General features: G+C 41.4%; 1 protein-coding gene across 1 annotated transcript in view; it reads left to right on the top strand.

Moving 5' to 3' along the window:
• The window catches only part of TANC2 (tetratricopeptide repeat, ankyrin repeat and coiled-coil containing 2), a 347,897-nt gene that overhangs the window by 314,492 nt on the left and 19,411 nt on the right, over positions 1–13,994 (top strand). Inside the window, exons 15-18 of the mRNA XM_028087521.2 lie at positions 2,159–2,281; positions 2,839–3,075; positions 8,859–9,044; positions 11,220–11,313. Of these exons, the coding sequence (XP_027943322.1) occupies positions 2,159–2,281; positions 2,839–3,075; positions 8,859–9,044; positions 11,220–11,313 (640 nt within the window). The remainder of the gene's footprint in view (positions 1–2,158; positions 2,282–2,838; positions 3,076–8,858; positions 9,045–11,219; positions 11,314–13,994) is intronic.

Here is a 13,994-nt window from a genome sequence, read left to right as displayed (position 1 = left end):
AGTACTCCTAGCTAATTCTGCAGAATTAGCAAACACATCGAGGAGAAAAGTAGCTCTAAACTGCTCTCCTGGGCTCCATCCTATCCTTACGTGGTCTAGTAATTCTTCTCCAACCTGTTATTCCTCCCATGTCTTCAATGAGGATAATTTTTAAATTTTGTAGAGTTTTTCCTAACTGTCCTTAGCAGGATCAAGTTTAGATCCACCATTACCAGAAGTATAGCCAAGTCCCCTTGAGCAGAAATTATGACTTGGTATTCTGGGAACATCCACCTTTTCTCTGAACATCTTAGGCTTTTTCATTTAAAATTCCTTTGGTATCTTTGAATGACCAAAACTGTCCTGGGTATCACACAGAAAAAAAGAAGCAATTTATATTCAAGAAAACTAAACCCAAACTTAGAGGCCCTGAGCAGAGGAATGAGTTGCTATATCTTTCTGAGAAGCTAAAATACAACATTTTCTAAACTCACTCTGATGCTGGAGACCTTGAGCAAAAGTAGAATTGCTGTGTGACTTTAATAAACACTGGTCCAGCATTCTTCTTCTGTAGGCTAATCTTTATAATATTCTGTGGATTAAGTGAACATATCTAAGGAATTTCACGTAAGTCAGTATTTAAGAGAAAGTTGGCTATTACAGGTCATAGTCACAGTTGTGCTTTAAATATCATAGTTAGAAAAGAAATAATGCTTAGTTGAAATCATAAGAGCAAAGCCCATAGAAGTAGATCAAATCGTCTAGGATAAAAAAGGACAATTTTGGAGAAGGCACTCAAGGGTGGCAAATGGTTCAGAATTAAAGGTAAAGGGAGAAGCCAGCAATCAGCTGCTTTGTTTATTTTAGTTGCTACTTTTCCAGCTAAGAATTCAGAATTAAAGTCCTGGCTCAGGTTTAACTTGGTCTAATGGAAGGAACATGAAGTTTAGAGTTAAAAGGACTTGGCTTCTAATTCCAGCTCCACTTTTTAATGGTTGTAGGACTTTGGGCAAATTACTTAGCCTTCTCTGGGTTGTTTCCTCCTATATAAAAATAGTAATAAATTCAACTTCACAGGACTGTCATGGAGATTAAAGAAACTAACATGAAAAGGCCCTAGCATAGAGCCTGACACATAGCAGATACTGAATAAATGTTGGATTCCCTTTCTTTTTTTCCTTCAACCATAATATATAGAGCTTGTCTTCCATTACTAAAAGCTTCCTCTGTTGAATTATAAATATCAATTTATAATGATTTTTCTGTATAATTGTTTAATACAGTTTACAGTTCCTCAAAAGATCTTGGTGAGGCTCACACATAGTCCAGATTAGGAGACTGAGGCCCAAAGAGGGAGTCAGAGCTAAGTTTCCTGGTTTGCCAGGATCTACGGTAGAGGTGAGCTCTAGAACCTAACTTATCTGTAAGTAAATTGTGATACATCCATATAATGGACTACTATATCTCTCTTGAAATAGAATGAGGCAAAAGCATGTGTACATGTATGGACATATGTGCACAATATTTTGTTTAAAAAATTAATATAAGAAAATCTCATTTTCCCTTTACGTTTTTAAAGTGTTTTAAAATTGGTTATAGTATATGGATCTTTTACAGATTACAATTTAGAAAAAAAATTATTTCTTTTTTTGAGACAGTCAAGGAAATTTGAACACTGGATATTTCATATTATAGAATCCTTGTTAATTTTAGGTATCATAATGATGTTGGGGTTTGTCTTAAAAAGAGCCTACATCTTTTTAGAGGCATTTACTGAAATAGTTGTATATTAACTGATAAGACGTCTGGGATTTGCTTCCAAATAATTCAATGATGGGGAAAGGGGAATAGGATCAGGAGTATAAATGAAACAAGGTTGGCCATGAATTGCTGTTTTAGACATAAGTAGGTATTCTAGGCAAGAACAACCAGCATTTCAAGGAACAAAGCAGGCAGAAGTAGCTTAACTTTTTTAAGAGAATACCTCCCCAGATTCACTTATTAGGTGCCAAACTTCACTGTTAGTATCTTCCTTCCTTGGATTGGCTTTGCTGGGCCTGGACCTAGTTAGGGCAAGACTCCATTCTCATTTCTTAGTACAACAAACCTAGAAGTCACTCACTACTCATGGTACTCTTCAGCCAGGCTAATAATTTAACTGTCTCTATTTCTTTTTCAGGGTTTGAGTAAAAAAGTTGGTGTGTCATCTTCCATCCTCCAAGGTCTCTGGATCTCCTATAGCACAGAAGGTCTTTCCATGGCATTGGCATCTTTACGAAATCTCTACACTCCAAATATAAAGGTAGATGCTTGTGAATTACAGATAGATTAAAGAATTAGTTGTGCAGAAATAAAATTGGGACATTTAAGTGGCTATTTAACTGATATTTGACTTAACCTTAGACTATCTCCTATCAGTCAGCCTTTTATTGATAATCTAATATATTTGAAATTGTTGCGTTTTATTCTGTGAATTGAAGACCAGACCTGTTGAGCTACTACCTTCTGGCTCTGGTTTATAGGATTAGGTCCTCCTGCTTCTAGGCAGTAAATTGATCCAGGTAGGCTTTGTTCGGGTAGGAGCTTTTCTGACCAACAGTTCACTTAGAAGAGGCTGTGTTCAGCACTATAGTGTGGGTGGCGTCTGCTCTCATGACTGAGCAGTTCATGGAAAGCAGACATTTCACAACCCTTTCTGAAGGCAAGGTATCAAAAAAGGAACAAGTGAAGATTATAAAATAAAGCAGTTACTAAGTGCTACTAGGTGCTGTTGTGGGGTCCCTGATGACTTAATTAAAGATGACTGAGAGGATGCAACTGAAACTTGCCTAAGTGTAATTTCTGTGTACTTATTTCTAGGTCAGCCGACTGCTGATTTTGGGAGGTGCCAACATTAATTACCGGACAGAGGTTTTAAATAATGCTCCAATTCTGTGTGTCCAGTCTCATCTTGGTTACACAGAAATGGTGGCCCTGCTGTTGGAGTTTGGGGCCAATGTGGATGCCTCTTCTGAAAGCGGCCTGACCCCTCTGGGCTATGCAGCGGCGGCTGGCTTCCTGAGCATTGTCGTACTTCTGTGCAAGAAGCGTGCCCAGGTAATGGCTGCCCCACTCCGATGCTTTGCCTGTCCTCCCTTTCTCTTCCTCCCTGCCGTGGAGTCTTCCTTGTCTCCTGTGTCATCTCATGAGTCTAGGCAGAGCACATCAAATCCAGTAGGGCGCAGATCACGGGGAATACCGGCTGTGCAGACGTCCCAAGTGCTGGCCCGCTTGCCACTGCCCCTTCCGCACCACAGCAGGACATGGTTCTAAGGCCCTTGGGAGGCACTTAGGAAGCTGCATTTATCAGCAGCCACAAGAAGTCCCCACCTAACAACCAGGGAATTCTCCACTGAGCACAGAGGGAGGAAGGAGAAGTGAAGGAGCAAAGAGACTGCAGTGGGAAGTCAGAACTGAACCGTGCGCACAGCCTTTCATGTGTAGAGAAGAGAAGTTAGCCCTGGAGGTAAGAACAGAGGCCAGACTCCCTCACCCTAGCCTTGAAGACCAGCATCATAGAGGTGTGAGGAGGACATGACTCTCTGTGTTTATACTCAAACCCACCAGAGGCACTAGGCAGTGTATCTGCTAGTGAACTTTAATTCCCTGAAGACCTTTCTAAAAAAGTGTTTGCTTTATAGTATCTCAAGAGCTGCTGATATAAAAGAACTCAGTTTCAAAATTTTGGTGAGAAGAAAAATGCTGGTCTCAACAATGTAAGCCTCTCGGGAAAATTGTAGCCTTGTGGCATTTTGTTTCAGTCTTGAAAACAGACTGAGGATTTGGGTGGTTTTGCACTGAAATATAAGTAATATGTGTGACCTCGTTCTAAGATGTCCAGTGTTCTCACCAGGGAAGAAAGGGGGACTCTTGAGACTTTTGAGAACTGGGACCTGAGACTCTCAGTGAAATTCCAGACCCCTAGGTGTCTACTGTGACACAGACCTATAACGTCCACCTATAATGTCCTATTCATTTGAATGAACATCTCATCTCTAAAAACAGAACAACTGGGCCTTATTACTACTGCTGTGAATTCATATTCTCATCTCAGTTGGGACTTTCCTATTGCCCAGTTACCATTCCATACATCTCTATTTTCCCCAGAGCAGATATGGAAATCATTTGCATTCTCCTCCACACCCTGCCACACCTCTTGGCCTCCTACATTACCAAGACTGAGTTCATCTCCATGTGCCTCCATCTCAAAACTCCGTTAATCCTTACCAACACTCACTTCATGTCTGCCTCAGAGAAGGAAATGTTTACCATCCTTCCCAAAGCACTTGCCTCCACCATTATTTTTTATCTCTACATGTTGCTTTTCTCTCACAATTCGCTTCACTCTTTTCCTAAATTCTCAACAAACCGGGACGCCTGGGTGGCTCAGTTGGTTGAGTGTCTGCCTTCGGCTCAGGTCATGATCCTGGGGTTCTCTGATCAAGCCCCGCATCGGGCTCCTTGCTCAGCGGGGAGCCTGCTTCTCCGTCTGCTTCTGTGCACGCACTCTCTCTCTCTCTCTCTCTCTCTGACAAGTAAATAAATAAATAAATCCTTAAAAATAAAAAATAAATTCTCAACAAACTGATGAATGTCTCCTATAACCCAAAAAAGCAGCTGCCCTCTCTCCTGCCGACCAGGGCTGCGGTCCCATCCCTTCCCTTCCATATCCACCAGTCCTACCCAAAGAGTCCTCTCTACTTGCCACCTCTGCTTCCTTACTGGCCCTTAACCATTTTTAGTCTGGCCTCCATGAGAGAAAGAGGCATTAAGTCATTAAAATCATAAACTTTGGGATCAAACACAACTTGGTCAAAGCTTCCATTTATACTTCCTTTCCCTGAGGGCTTGGGCAAGTCATTTAACCTCTCAGTCTCACTGTTTTCATCTATAAAAAGGATTAGTGGGGTCACCATGAGAATTAAAACTGAGAAAGCCTTTTTAAAAAGAGATGAAATCTTGGGGCACCTGGGTGGCTCAGTCAGTTAAGCGTCTGACTCCTGGTTTCGGCTCAGGTCCTGATCCCAGGGTCGTGAGATTGAGCCCCGTGTTGCGCTCAGTGGGGAGCCTGCTTCCTCCTCCTCCCTCTCCCTCTGCCCCTCCCCCCGCTTTCTCTCTCTCAAATAAATAAATCTTTTTAAAAAGAGAGATAAGAGTCTCTTTTCATCTCTTGCAGGGTCTAATAAATAATACTCTTTAAGAAAAAAAGGGGGGGCACTCCCGGCTGGCTCAGTCGGTAGAGCATGTGACTCTTGATCTCAGGGTTGTAAGTTCAAGCCCCATATTCAGTGTGGAGATTACTTAAAAACAATATCTTTTAAAAAAAGAAAAAGAAAGAAAACACCTAACCTCTTGTCATTCAACTGAAGCTACTCTCGAAAGTCACAAACAACTGCCGACCACCAGATAAAGTAACTTTCTGTCATTTCTCACCCTCTAAACCTGTCCATAGTGTTGGCGGTATTGACACGGCACTTTCCAGAACTCGCAGGGTGGTCCTAGTTCTCCTGCCTGTCTGGTTGCTCTTCTCTCTTCCTTCTCCTAATGTCACTGTTCACTGAGATTTTGTCCTCTCGTCTTCTCCATCCTCAGACTCTCTCCCACGGCATCAGCACCAAAGTACTGAAGAATACAATACTAGCCAGTTATTTGTGGGATGTTCTTCGGTTTTAGTTTGAGATTTTTCTCATCGTTAGGTTGAGTTTATGTATCATCAGCAAGAATACCACAGAAGTGCTGCCGTGCCCTTATAACGCAGCTCTTCGGGAGGTGTATGCCCTTGCTGTGTCCTATCACGGGATGCTAACCTCGATCACCTGGCTCGGATGGTGTCTTCCAGGTTTCTCAGTTATGAAGTTACTGTTTTTCCCCTTTGTAATTAAGAAGTATCTTTGAGAGAGAGATGCTTTGAGACTAGACAAATATCTTGTTTCTCATGCTTTTGTCCACTGATTTTAGGATCCATCAAAGATTCTTGCTGCAGTAACAATTGCTCTGGTGTTTTTACGTTTTCTATTTCCCTCATTCCTTCAGCATTTATTAATTAGAATTTTGATGTAAGGAAGAGCTGTCCCTTCTCCCCTATATATGTATTTTTCTAATTATTTATAGTACTACGGATTCCTTTATTTATTTTATACTAGGACCTATAACCCATTGCCATTATTATTTGTTGCGCAAATTGCCCAAGATTTGGCCTTTGGAAGCCCCTTCAAGTTGGCTCCTGTATCCTTTCAGCTTCTGCTAAAGTATTTTATGAGCATTTCGGTACTTTCTGGCACCACCAGATTTTCCACACTCGTCATTTACTATTAATGCCCCAGCCCCAGGAATTAATCATTTCTCCAAGGAGCCAAAGCATCTTTTACTCACCCCCTAGTTTTTGAAAATGTAGTATGAGCATGAAAATTCTCAATGACTATCCATGACCTCTGATTCAAATTCAGACCACTTAGCCTGGCATTCAGAAATATCCCTGCTCTGGTCCCAGAAGACCCTCTCAACTTTGTAGTTTAAACTTGCCTTCCATGTACCTTACCCTTGCAAAAACTAGAGTTAATCATTTCCTATCTCAGCCAGCTGAGATGGACCTTTTCTGAGTCTGTTTGGGCTGCTATAACAAAATACCACAGACGGAGTGGCTCGTAGACAGCATTTATTTCTCACAGTTCTGAGGCTAAGTCTCAAGATCACGGTGCCAGCAGATTCGGCAGCTAGTGAGAGCTTCCTGGTGTACGGCCAGCACCTTCTTGCTCTGTTCTCCTGTGGTGGAGGAGGGAAAGCAAGCTCTCTGGGGCCCCAATAGTAGGACACTTCTCACTTCCCAAACATCCCATCTCCATTTAATATCATTACACTGGGGGTGAGAATTCCAACATATAATTTCAAGGGAACAAAAGCATTTAGACTATAGCACCTTTCCTTCAGAATCTGTCCCTGATTCTAGTTAGGCATTCTCTCCAGTTTCATTGCACTTGTACTTTCCTTATGACAGTCTTTATCCTTTGTTGAATAGGTTTTTGTCACACTGGTCACATCTCCCCTACCTTATTTGAAAGTCCTTGAGAACAGAATCTATATTTTACTACCTTATTCACCTTTTCATGCTAGGTGGTACCTTGCACAAAGTAGGCATTCAGTAAACATTTGTTAAATAGATTGCTGGTGGGTCAGAATGGCTAAAATTAACAAGTCAGGAAACGACAGATGTTGGCGGGAATGTGGAGAAAGGGGAACCCTCCTACACTGTTGGTGGGAATGCAAGCTGGTGCAGCCACTCTGGAGAACAGTGTGGAGGTTCCCATAGAGCTACCATATGATCCAGCAATTGCACTACTGGGTATTTACCCCAAAGATACAAATGTAGGGATCTGAAGGGGTACGTGCACCCCGATGTTTATAGCAGCAATGTCCACAATAGCCAAACTGTGGAAAGAGCCAAGATGTCCATCGACAGATGAATGGATAAAGAAGATGTGGTATATATACACAATGGAATATTATGCAGCCATCAAAAGGAATAAAATCTTGCCATTTGCAACGACGTGGATGGAACTGGAGATTGTTATGCTGAGCGAAATAAGTCAGAGAAAGACATGTATCATATGACCTCACTGATATGAGGAATTCTTAATCTCAGGAAACAAACTGTTGCTGGAGTGGTGGGGGGGTGGGAGGGATGGGGTGGCTGGGTGATAGACATTGAGGAGGGTATGTGCTATGGTGAGCATTGTGAATTGTGCAAGACTGTTGAATCACAGGTCTGTACCTCTGAAACAAATAATACATTATATGTTTTAAAAAAAACAGGAGGGGAAGAATGAAGCGGGGGAAATCGGAGGGGGAGATGAACCATGAGACGGTGGACTCTGAAAAACAAACTGAGGGTTCTAGAGGGGAGGGGGGTGGGGGGATGGGTTAGCCTGGTGATGGGTATTAAAGAGGGCATGTATTGAATGGAGCACTGGGTGTTATACTCAAACAATGAATCATGGAACACTACATCACAAACTAATTATGTAATGTATGGTGATTAACATAACATAATAAAAAGAAAAGTTGAAAAAAAAATAGATTGCTGGTGGAATAAAGCTGGGGAGAACCAGATGCAGAACTTATATGTTTCAAGTATTCTGACTACCCCTGGAAACCTACCTGCCAGAAAAGGCTACTCTTCTGGTGAACCTTGTGGCTTCCTTCTGGTAGATCGATCTTAACCAGCCTCTTCTTTCAACCAACACTGCAACCATAAAAGCCACTATTGGAACGTAGTCTAGCATTAAGCTCCAAGTACCTCTGGCCATGTTGGCCAGATATTTGAGATTCTGCCCTCCCACTGGAAGAAAAAAGTAGCCTTCACCAAAGCTTGGTGGTCAGAAGTATGATTCATGATATGAGGTATTTCGCTTCTTTGGAAGACCAAAAAATTTGAGCTTCAAAATGTTTTTCTTCGCTTTCACGATTTCAAAGACAGTTCTTTTGTGCCAGCAGAGCTACAAGTCTTTCAAATCTTGGTCTGAAAAGAACTGTTTGAGGACAAAGGAGAATATACCTCAGGAAAACAGAGCTGGAGCTGGGAGTTTTGGGTTTTTGGTTCCTTTTTCTGTGAAAACAAAAGCCTGACCTTATGAAAAGAGGTTCTCCCCTGAGGGGCATCTACCAGAGTTCAAGCTCAGCAGTGATCTAGCCTGAGTAGGAGAGAATTTTCTAGATTTTCTCAGAGATTGATTCAGGGTATGGGAAGGGATGACTCTCTCTAGTCATGTGCAGTGGACCAATGTGACTGGATTAGCATGGCCACAAATCTTTGTTCACATACATTTCTCTGTCCTTCCTCTTAGGTGGATCATTTGGACAAGAATGGGCAGTGTGCTTTGGTCCATGCTGCACTCCGAGGTCACCTGGAGGTTGTCAAGTTTTTGATTCAGTGTGACTGGACGATGGCTGGCCAGCAGCAAGGAGTATTTAAGAAGAGCCATGCCATCCAGCAGGCCCTCATTGCTGCAGCCAGCATGGGGTACACGGAGGTAAGAAAGCAAGTGATAAGGTTTAGGGTTTTTAGTTTTTTTCAGGCTGTGTATTGAAGGACCTAGGAGACGGGAAAAGGGTGGCATTATTACAAAATTAGCTGCCTAATTAATGTGGATCAGCGTTTTGGTCACTGTTTTGAGGAATAGGAGACTGAACTCCATGAAGCGCTTGAATTCTCAAATAGCATATCTAGAATTATGAACACAGCCCTTGAGAGTGGAAAAGAATTTTGGAAATCATCTAATCCAATTCCTCCCCATCTTGCCACCCTTATTTAACAGACAGTGACACTCAGCTCCTGGGGATTATTTATTGACCTTTGCTCACATGGGTAGGCAGTGTGGAATGGGAAGAGCACCACATTTGAAATCTCAGAAGGACCAGGTTGGAGTCCCAGTTTACTACTCATTCACTCTGGACCTTGGGCAGTTTACCTAATCTCTTAGAACCTTCGTTTCCCATCAGTAAAATTAGTCTAATATATTCTTTTTTACACAGCTGGTATGAAAGGTGCTTTGTAAGCTGTTAAACACTATACAAACAGTATTTTTGCTAAATTGTTTTACGAATCATAATAATAATATGGTAACAAATGTATGGAACCGATAATTGCTAGGAAATGTTGAACATCCAGTTCCGGGAGGGTTGTGTAGTAGAGCGGAAGTGTGTGTGTGTGTGTGTGTATGTGTGTGTGTGTATGTGTGTGTGCGTGTGTACATGTACATACATACTTAAAATTAGTATAAATTTGGGGCGCCTGGGTGGCTCAGTCAGTTAAGCAGCTGCCTTCAGCTCAGGGTCCTGGGATCGAGCCCCGCATTGGTCTCCTTGCTCAGTGGGGAACCTGCTTCTCCCTCTGCCTGCCATTCCCCGTCCTTGTATTCTCTCTCTCTGTGTCAAATAAATAAGTTAAAAATTCTTTTAAAAAAATTAGTATAAATTTTACTGATATGAAGAACATGTAGCATACAGTTTACAGATAATGAAATATACAGTACTCTTAAGGGAATTCTTGACTTTTGTGAAATTTATATCTGAAGCCAACCTGTGGTTGCAACTCTTTGATCATTTATAGATGATCTTTTTTGTTCTTTTCCCAATAATTTTCTTGTCATTAAATCTGATACGTGATCTGTGTTAAACTACTTCTCACCTTCGTACAAATCATTAAACTGGAGCCCCTTGGAGCGTTAGCACTGAATCAAATCTTGATTTATAATGTTTGCCAATTTCCAAGGTGTAAATGCTCTCACCACAGCTGATACGGAGCTGCCATTGTGATGTCATGAAGAGATGCATAGGAGCTACATACCGTGATGGGCTGTTTCCACCATACAACACAATACATATGAATAACCTCAAGAGCATAGATAGAGTGTACTTAAATAATTAAGAAGTCGTGAGATTTTATTTTTTAACCTTTGTTTTTAATATAATTTGTTATTTAATTTTTAATAAACATCTTCATTTAATAACCGGCTTACAAAATTCCTGAAAATGTAATGCTCCGCTTTCAGGGGCCAGAACGCGTTGGCTCACCACTGCATGGGAAGCTTCGGTGACACAGCTCCCCTGCCAACTGACCTCGTATGTCACCAAGGGAATATTAAGTAAAACTGGAATTTTTAATATCTGTAGGTTTTTAAACTCTCTCTACAGGCAAATTCCTGGAAACAGAGCTGTTACTTTCCTTTTTAATATTAATAGTCATTCTCCCTTTATTATCCCCAAAGCAGTGCTTGCACTTCCAAGCAGAAAAAAGAAGATCATTGCTCTACTCTGATGAAATAAGAGCCCCTACGTTTTCTCCATATTTGTTTTCTGGTTTTTATTGATTGATTGGGTTTTTTCTCTTTATTGGTATTTTTACTGGGAGGATGAGGGTTTGCTCTTTAACTTAAAGATGAGGAATAAATAATTTTTTAAAAATCACATGCTGTGTAAGTGAGTTGTGTTCAAGAGAACACAACTGTATAAACTGTACCTGATAAAACAAATGTTCATCATGGCCACTTTGGGTTTCTTTGCTGGGATAGTCAGTTCTGGTTTCTTCTGTGTGCAAGCGATTGCGTCACACTCGGGTCATCCAGGCGTCTTTCAAACCTCACAGGCCAGAGCTGGTAGCATAGTTTCCCACCTGAAGTTTGAACTGACACACCTTCTCGTTCCAGATTGTCTCCTACCTACTTGATCTTCCAGAAAAAGATGAAGAAGAAGTAGAGCGAGCACAGATCAACAGTTTTGACAGTCTCTGGGGAGAGACAGGTACTTTTCGTGGACATTACTCCCTTTTCTCATTAATGTGTTGTGTTCGTGTGGAGACACTCTGCATCTCACACCCTGATTTTTCCTCTGGCATACCTTTGGCAGCCTCAGTCTTTTTTTTTTTTTTTAATTTTTATTGTTATGTTAATCACCATATATTACATAATTTGTTTTGGTGTAGTGTTCCATGATTCATTGTTTGTTCATAACACCCAGTGCTCCATGCAGAATGTGCCCTCTTTAATACCCATCACCAGGCTAACCCATCCCCCTACCCTCCTCCCCTCTAGAAACCTCAGTTTGTTTTTCAGAGTCCATCATCTCTCCTGGTTCGTCTCCCCCTCTGACTTACTCCCCTTCATTCTTCCTCTCCTGGCAGCCTCAGTCTTATGGCTTGTGTACTGGAGATCGACTCAGCCAAAGTAAAAAGTCAAGCAATGTCCTTCTTCCAGTCCTCTTTCCCTTTGGATTCTCCAAATCATTAGCACCGGAGTTGTCTTTCAACCAAAACTTTACCCTGCTCTTTTTTCCAAATAATTGTAAAAGACTGAAAGTTTCCTTACAATGTGCCAAACCAGAGCAGAAAATTCTTTTATGGGATTCTTGTAGCAGTTAGGTATGAATATTTCTCCCATCAAAATAACTCCACCTGCAGTTGTAAACCAGGAGGTTAAACTTTTATCCACACCTCTGGCTTAACCAAGTGTTATCATGGCAGAGTGGTGTCTGATGTGGTTAAACTGCTATATACTGAGTAAAGCTGCTCTCTGGATGCAAAATGAAGGTACCACCCTATAAGGCACAGCCCCATGCAGTCCCTCTTGATCTGTAGCCAAGAGATGTCTATATTGCTTGGTACTTACTACACAAACAGAAGCTTCTTCCTTGTGGTCTTTGCAGGAAATGATTGTTGTCTTTCCCCCAAGTCTAAACTGGAACATCTGGAGAAACATTAGTAACCTTTTATGTGTTGTTATGAAGCCAGGGCAAACTGTAGAGTCACCACAGATATGTGTCATGTTTGCCAGGAGAAGTAGACCAATATTGAGATGGCCAACTTAGGGGGAATATTTTCTTAAACAGAGAGGGTGTGTATTTTAGTTAGAGTCAGAGTGTTATTAAAAATAAAGGAGGCACTTGAATTCATTTAAAATTTGTCACGACCTATCAAGTTGTGACGTTTCCATTCATGGCTTCTTTAACATGATGTGGAATAGTCCAAAGCTCAGGAATTTGCTTCTCCAACTATCCCTCCCTCTGTAAGAGCCAAAGGGAACAGATGTCAGGCAGCTGCAGCTTCAGAGCCCGTGACAGATTAAAGGAAAACGTGCAGCTGGAAACAGCTGCTGTCTCTGGGACTCTTCCCCGCGGGAAACCAAGGGCCAGACTTCGGGGAAGGGACTGACCAGGACACCAGCAGTTTTGGAGCATGTATATTGTGACTGAGAGCTGCAGAAGGGGCATGGTGCTTTACTGTTCCCGTCAGCATGGCCCTGCCCGGCACAGTGTTGCTGAACCTCCCAACAGGCTCCCGTTGCCAGCTGTGCACGTGGAACCCCAGGGGAGGGCAGAAAGGAGTATGGCCTGATGAGGGTATGGATAGGAATTATAAGGCTAGCAATCATAGTGATGAATATCAAACATATTCTAGTGCTGTACTTGAAAGGATTTCTTAAAAATGTTCAAGAAGGGGAGTGAACTAAGTAGAAGACTTATTTTTATTGATACGAATTTCTTATTAGAATAAAACTTTATGGGGGCGCCTGGGTGGCGCAGTCAGTTAGACTTCAGACTCTTGATTTCAGCTCAGGTCATGATCTCGGGGTTGTGAGATTGAGCCCCATGTCACCTCTGCCCTGGGCATGGAGCCTGCTTGGGATTCTCTCTCTCTTCCTCTGCACCTCTTTCTCTCTCTCTCTCTCTCTCTCTCTCTCTCCCTCTCCCTCTCCCTCTCTCCCTCTCTCCCCCCCCCAAAAAAAGGAATAAAATTTTATGGCCTCAGGACTTTTTAAAATAGCTCACTTTAACATGCACAACAAAGTTTGTTACAGTAATTTATTTAAATATGTACCATATCTCAAGATTGTAAAAAAATCAAAGCTTCATGTCAGTTGGCTTGTAATCAGAATTGTGTTGTGTTTAACTTGATACATATATGAAATAATTTCAGCATTATAAACATAAAATGCTGTTTAAATAGTGCTAGAATGAAATGCATCTGTAATACAACTTACAGATCTATAAACAGTTATTTGGCTTCAGGAAAATTTCTAGGAAATAATGTCTGTGCTGTGTAAAAATGTTGCTATACCTCTCCACCAATATAGAACAGACTATGAGTTGCTTTTCTATCGTGATAGATTTACTAAATATACATGTTTCTTTCTACCTTATAGCACATAATCATTCAAAATGTGTAATGACCCAGTGAATTGTGATGTTTCCTCCAATGGCAAAATCTTACACATGTCCCTCTCATTTAGAGAACGAAGGTTTGTGACCTGCAGCCCTGGTCTAAACAACACAATTTTTACCTAAGGAAAATCAAAAGGTTGTGATGTTCCCAACAGTTTGTATCCCTTACTATATCAAATCTAAGATACCACTAACTATAGGAAACTATATAGCCATTATTTTATGTGCCACTACAAAAAAAGCCTCAGCCTATTAAACTGACACAG

Source organism: Eumetopias jubatus, unplaced genomic scaffold, assembly GCF_037043125.1.
Source record: "Eumetopias jubatus isolate StellerSeaLion01/CBP00866 unplaced genomic scaffold, mEumJub1_p1.0 scaffold_10, whole genome shotgun sequence".
Lineage (NCBI taxonomy): Eukaryota > Metazoa > Chordata > Mammalia > Carnivora > Otariidae > Eumetopias > Eumetopias jubatus.
The sequence above is the reverse complement of the archived record's forward strand: the minus strand, read 5'-3'. Positions and strand labels throughout refer to the sequence as shown.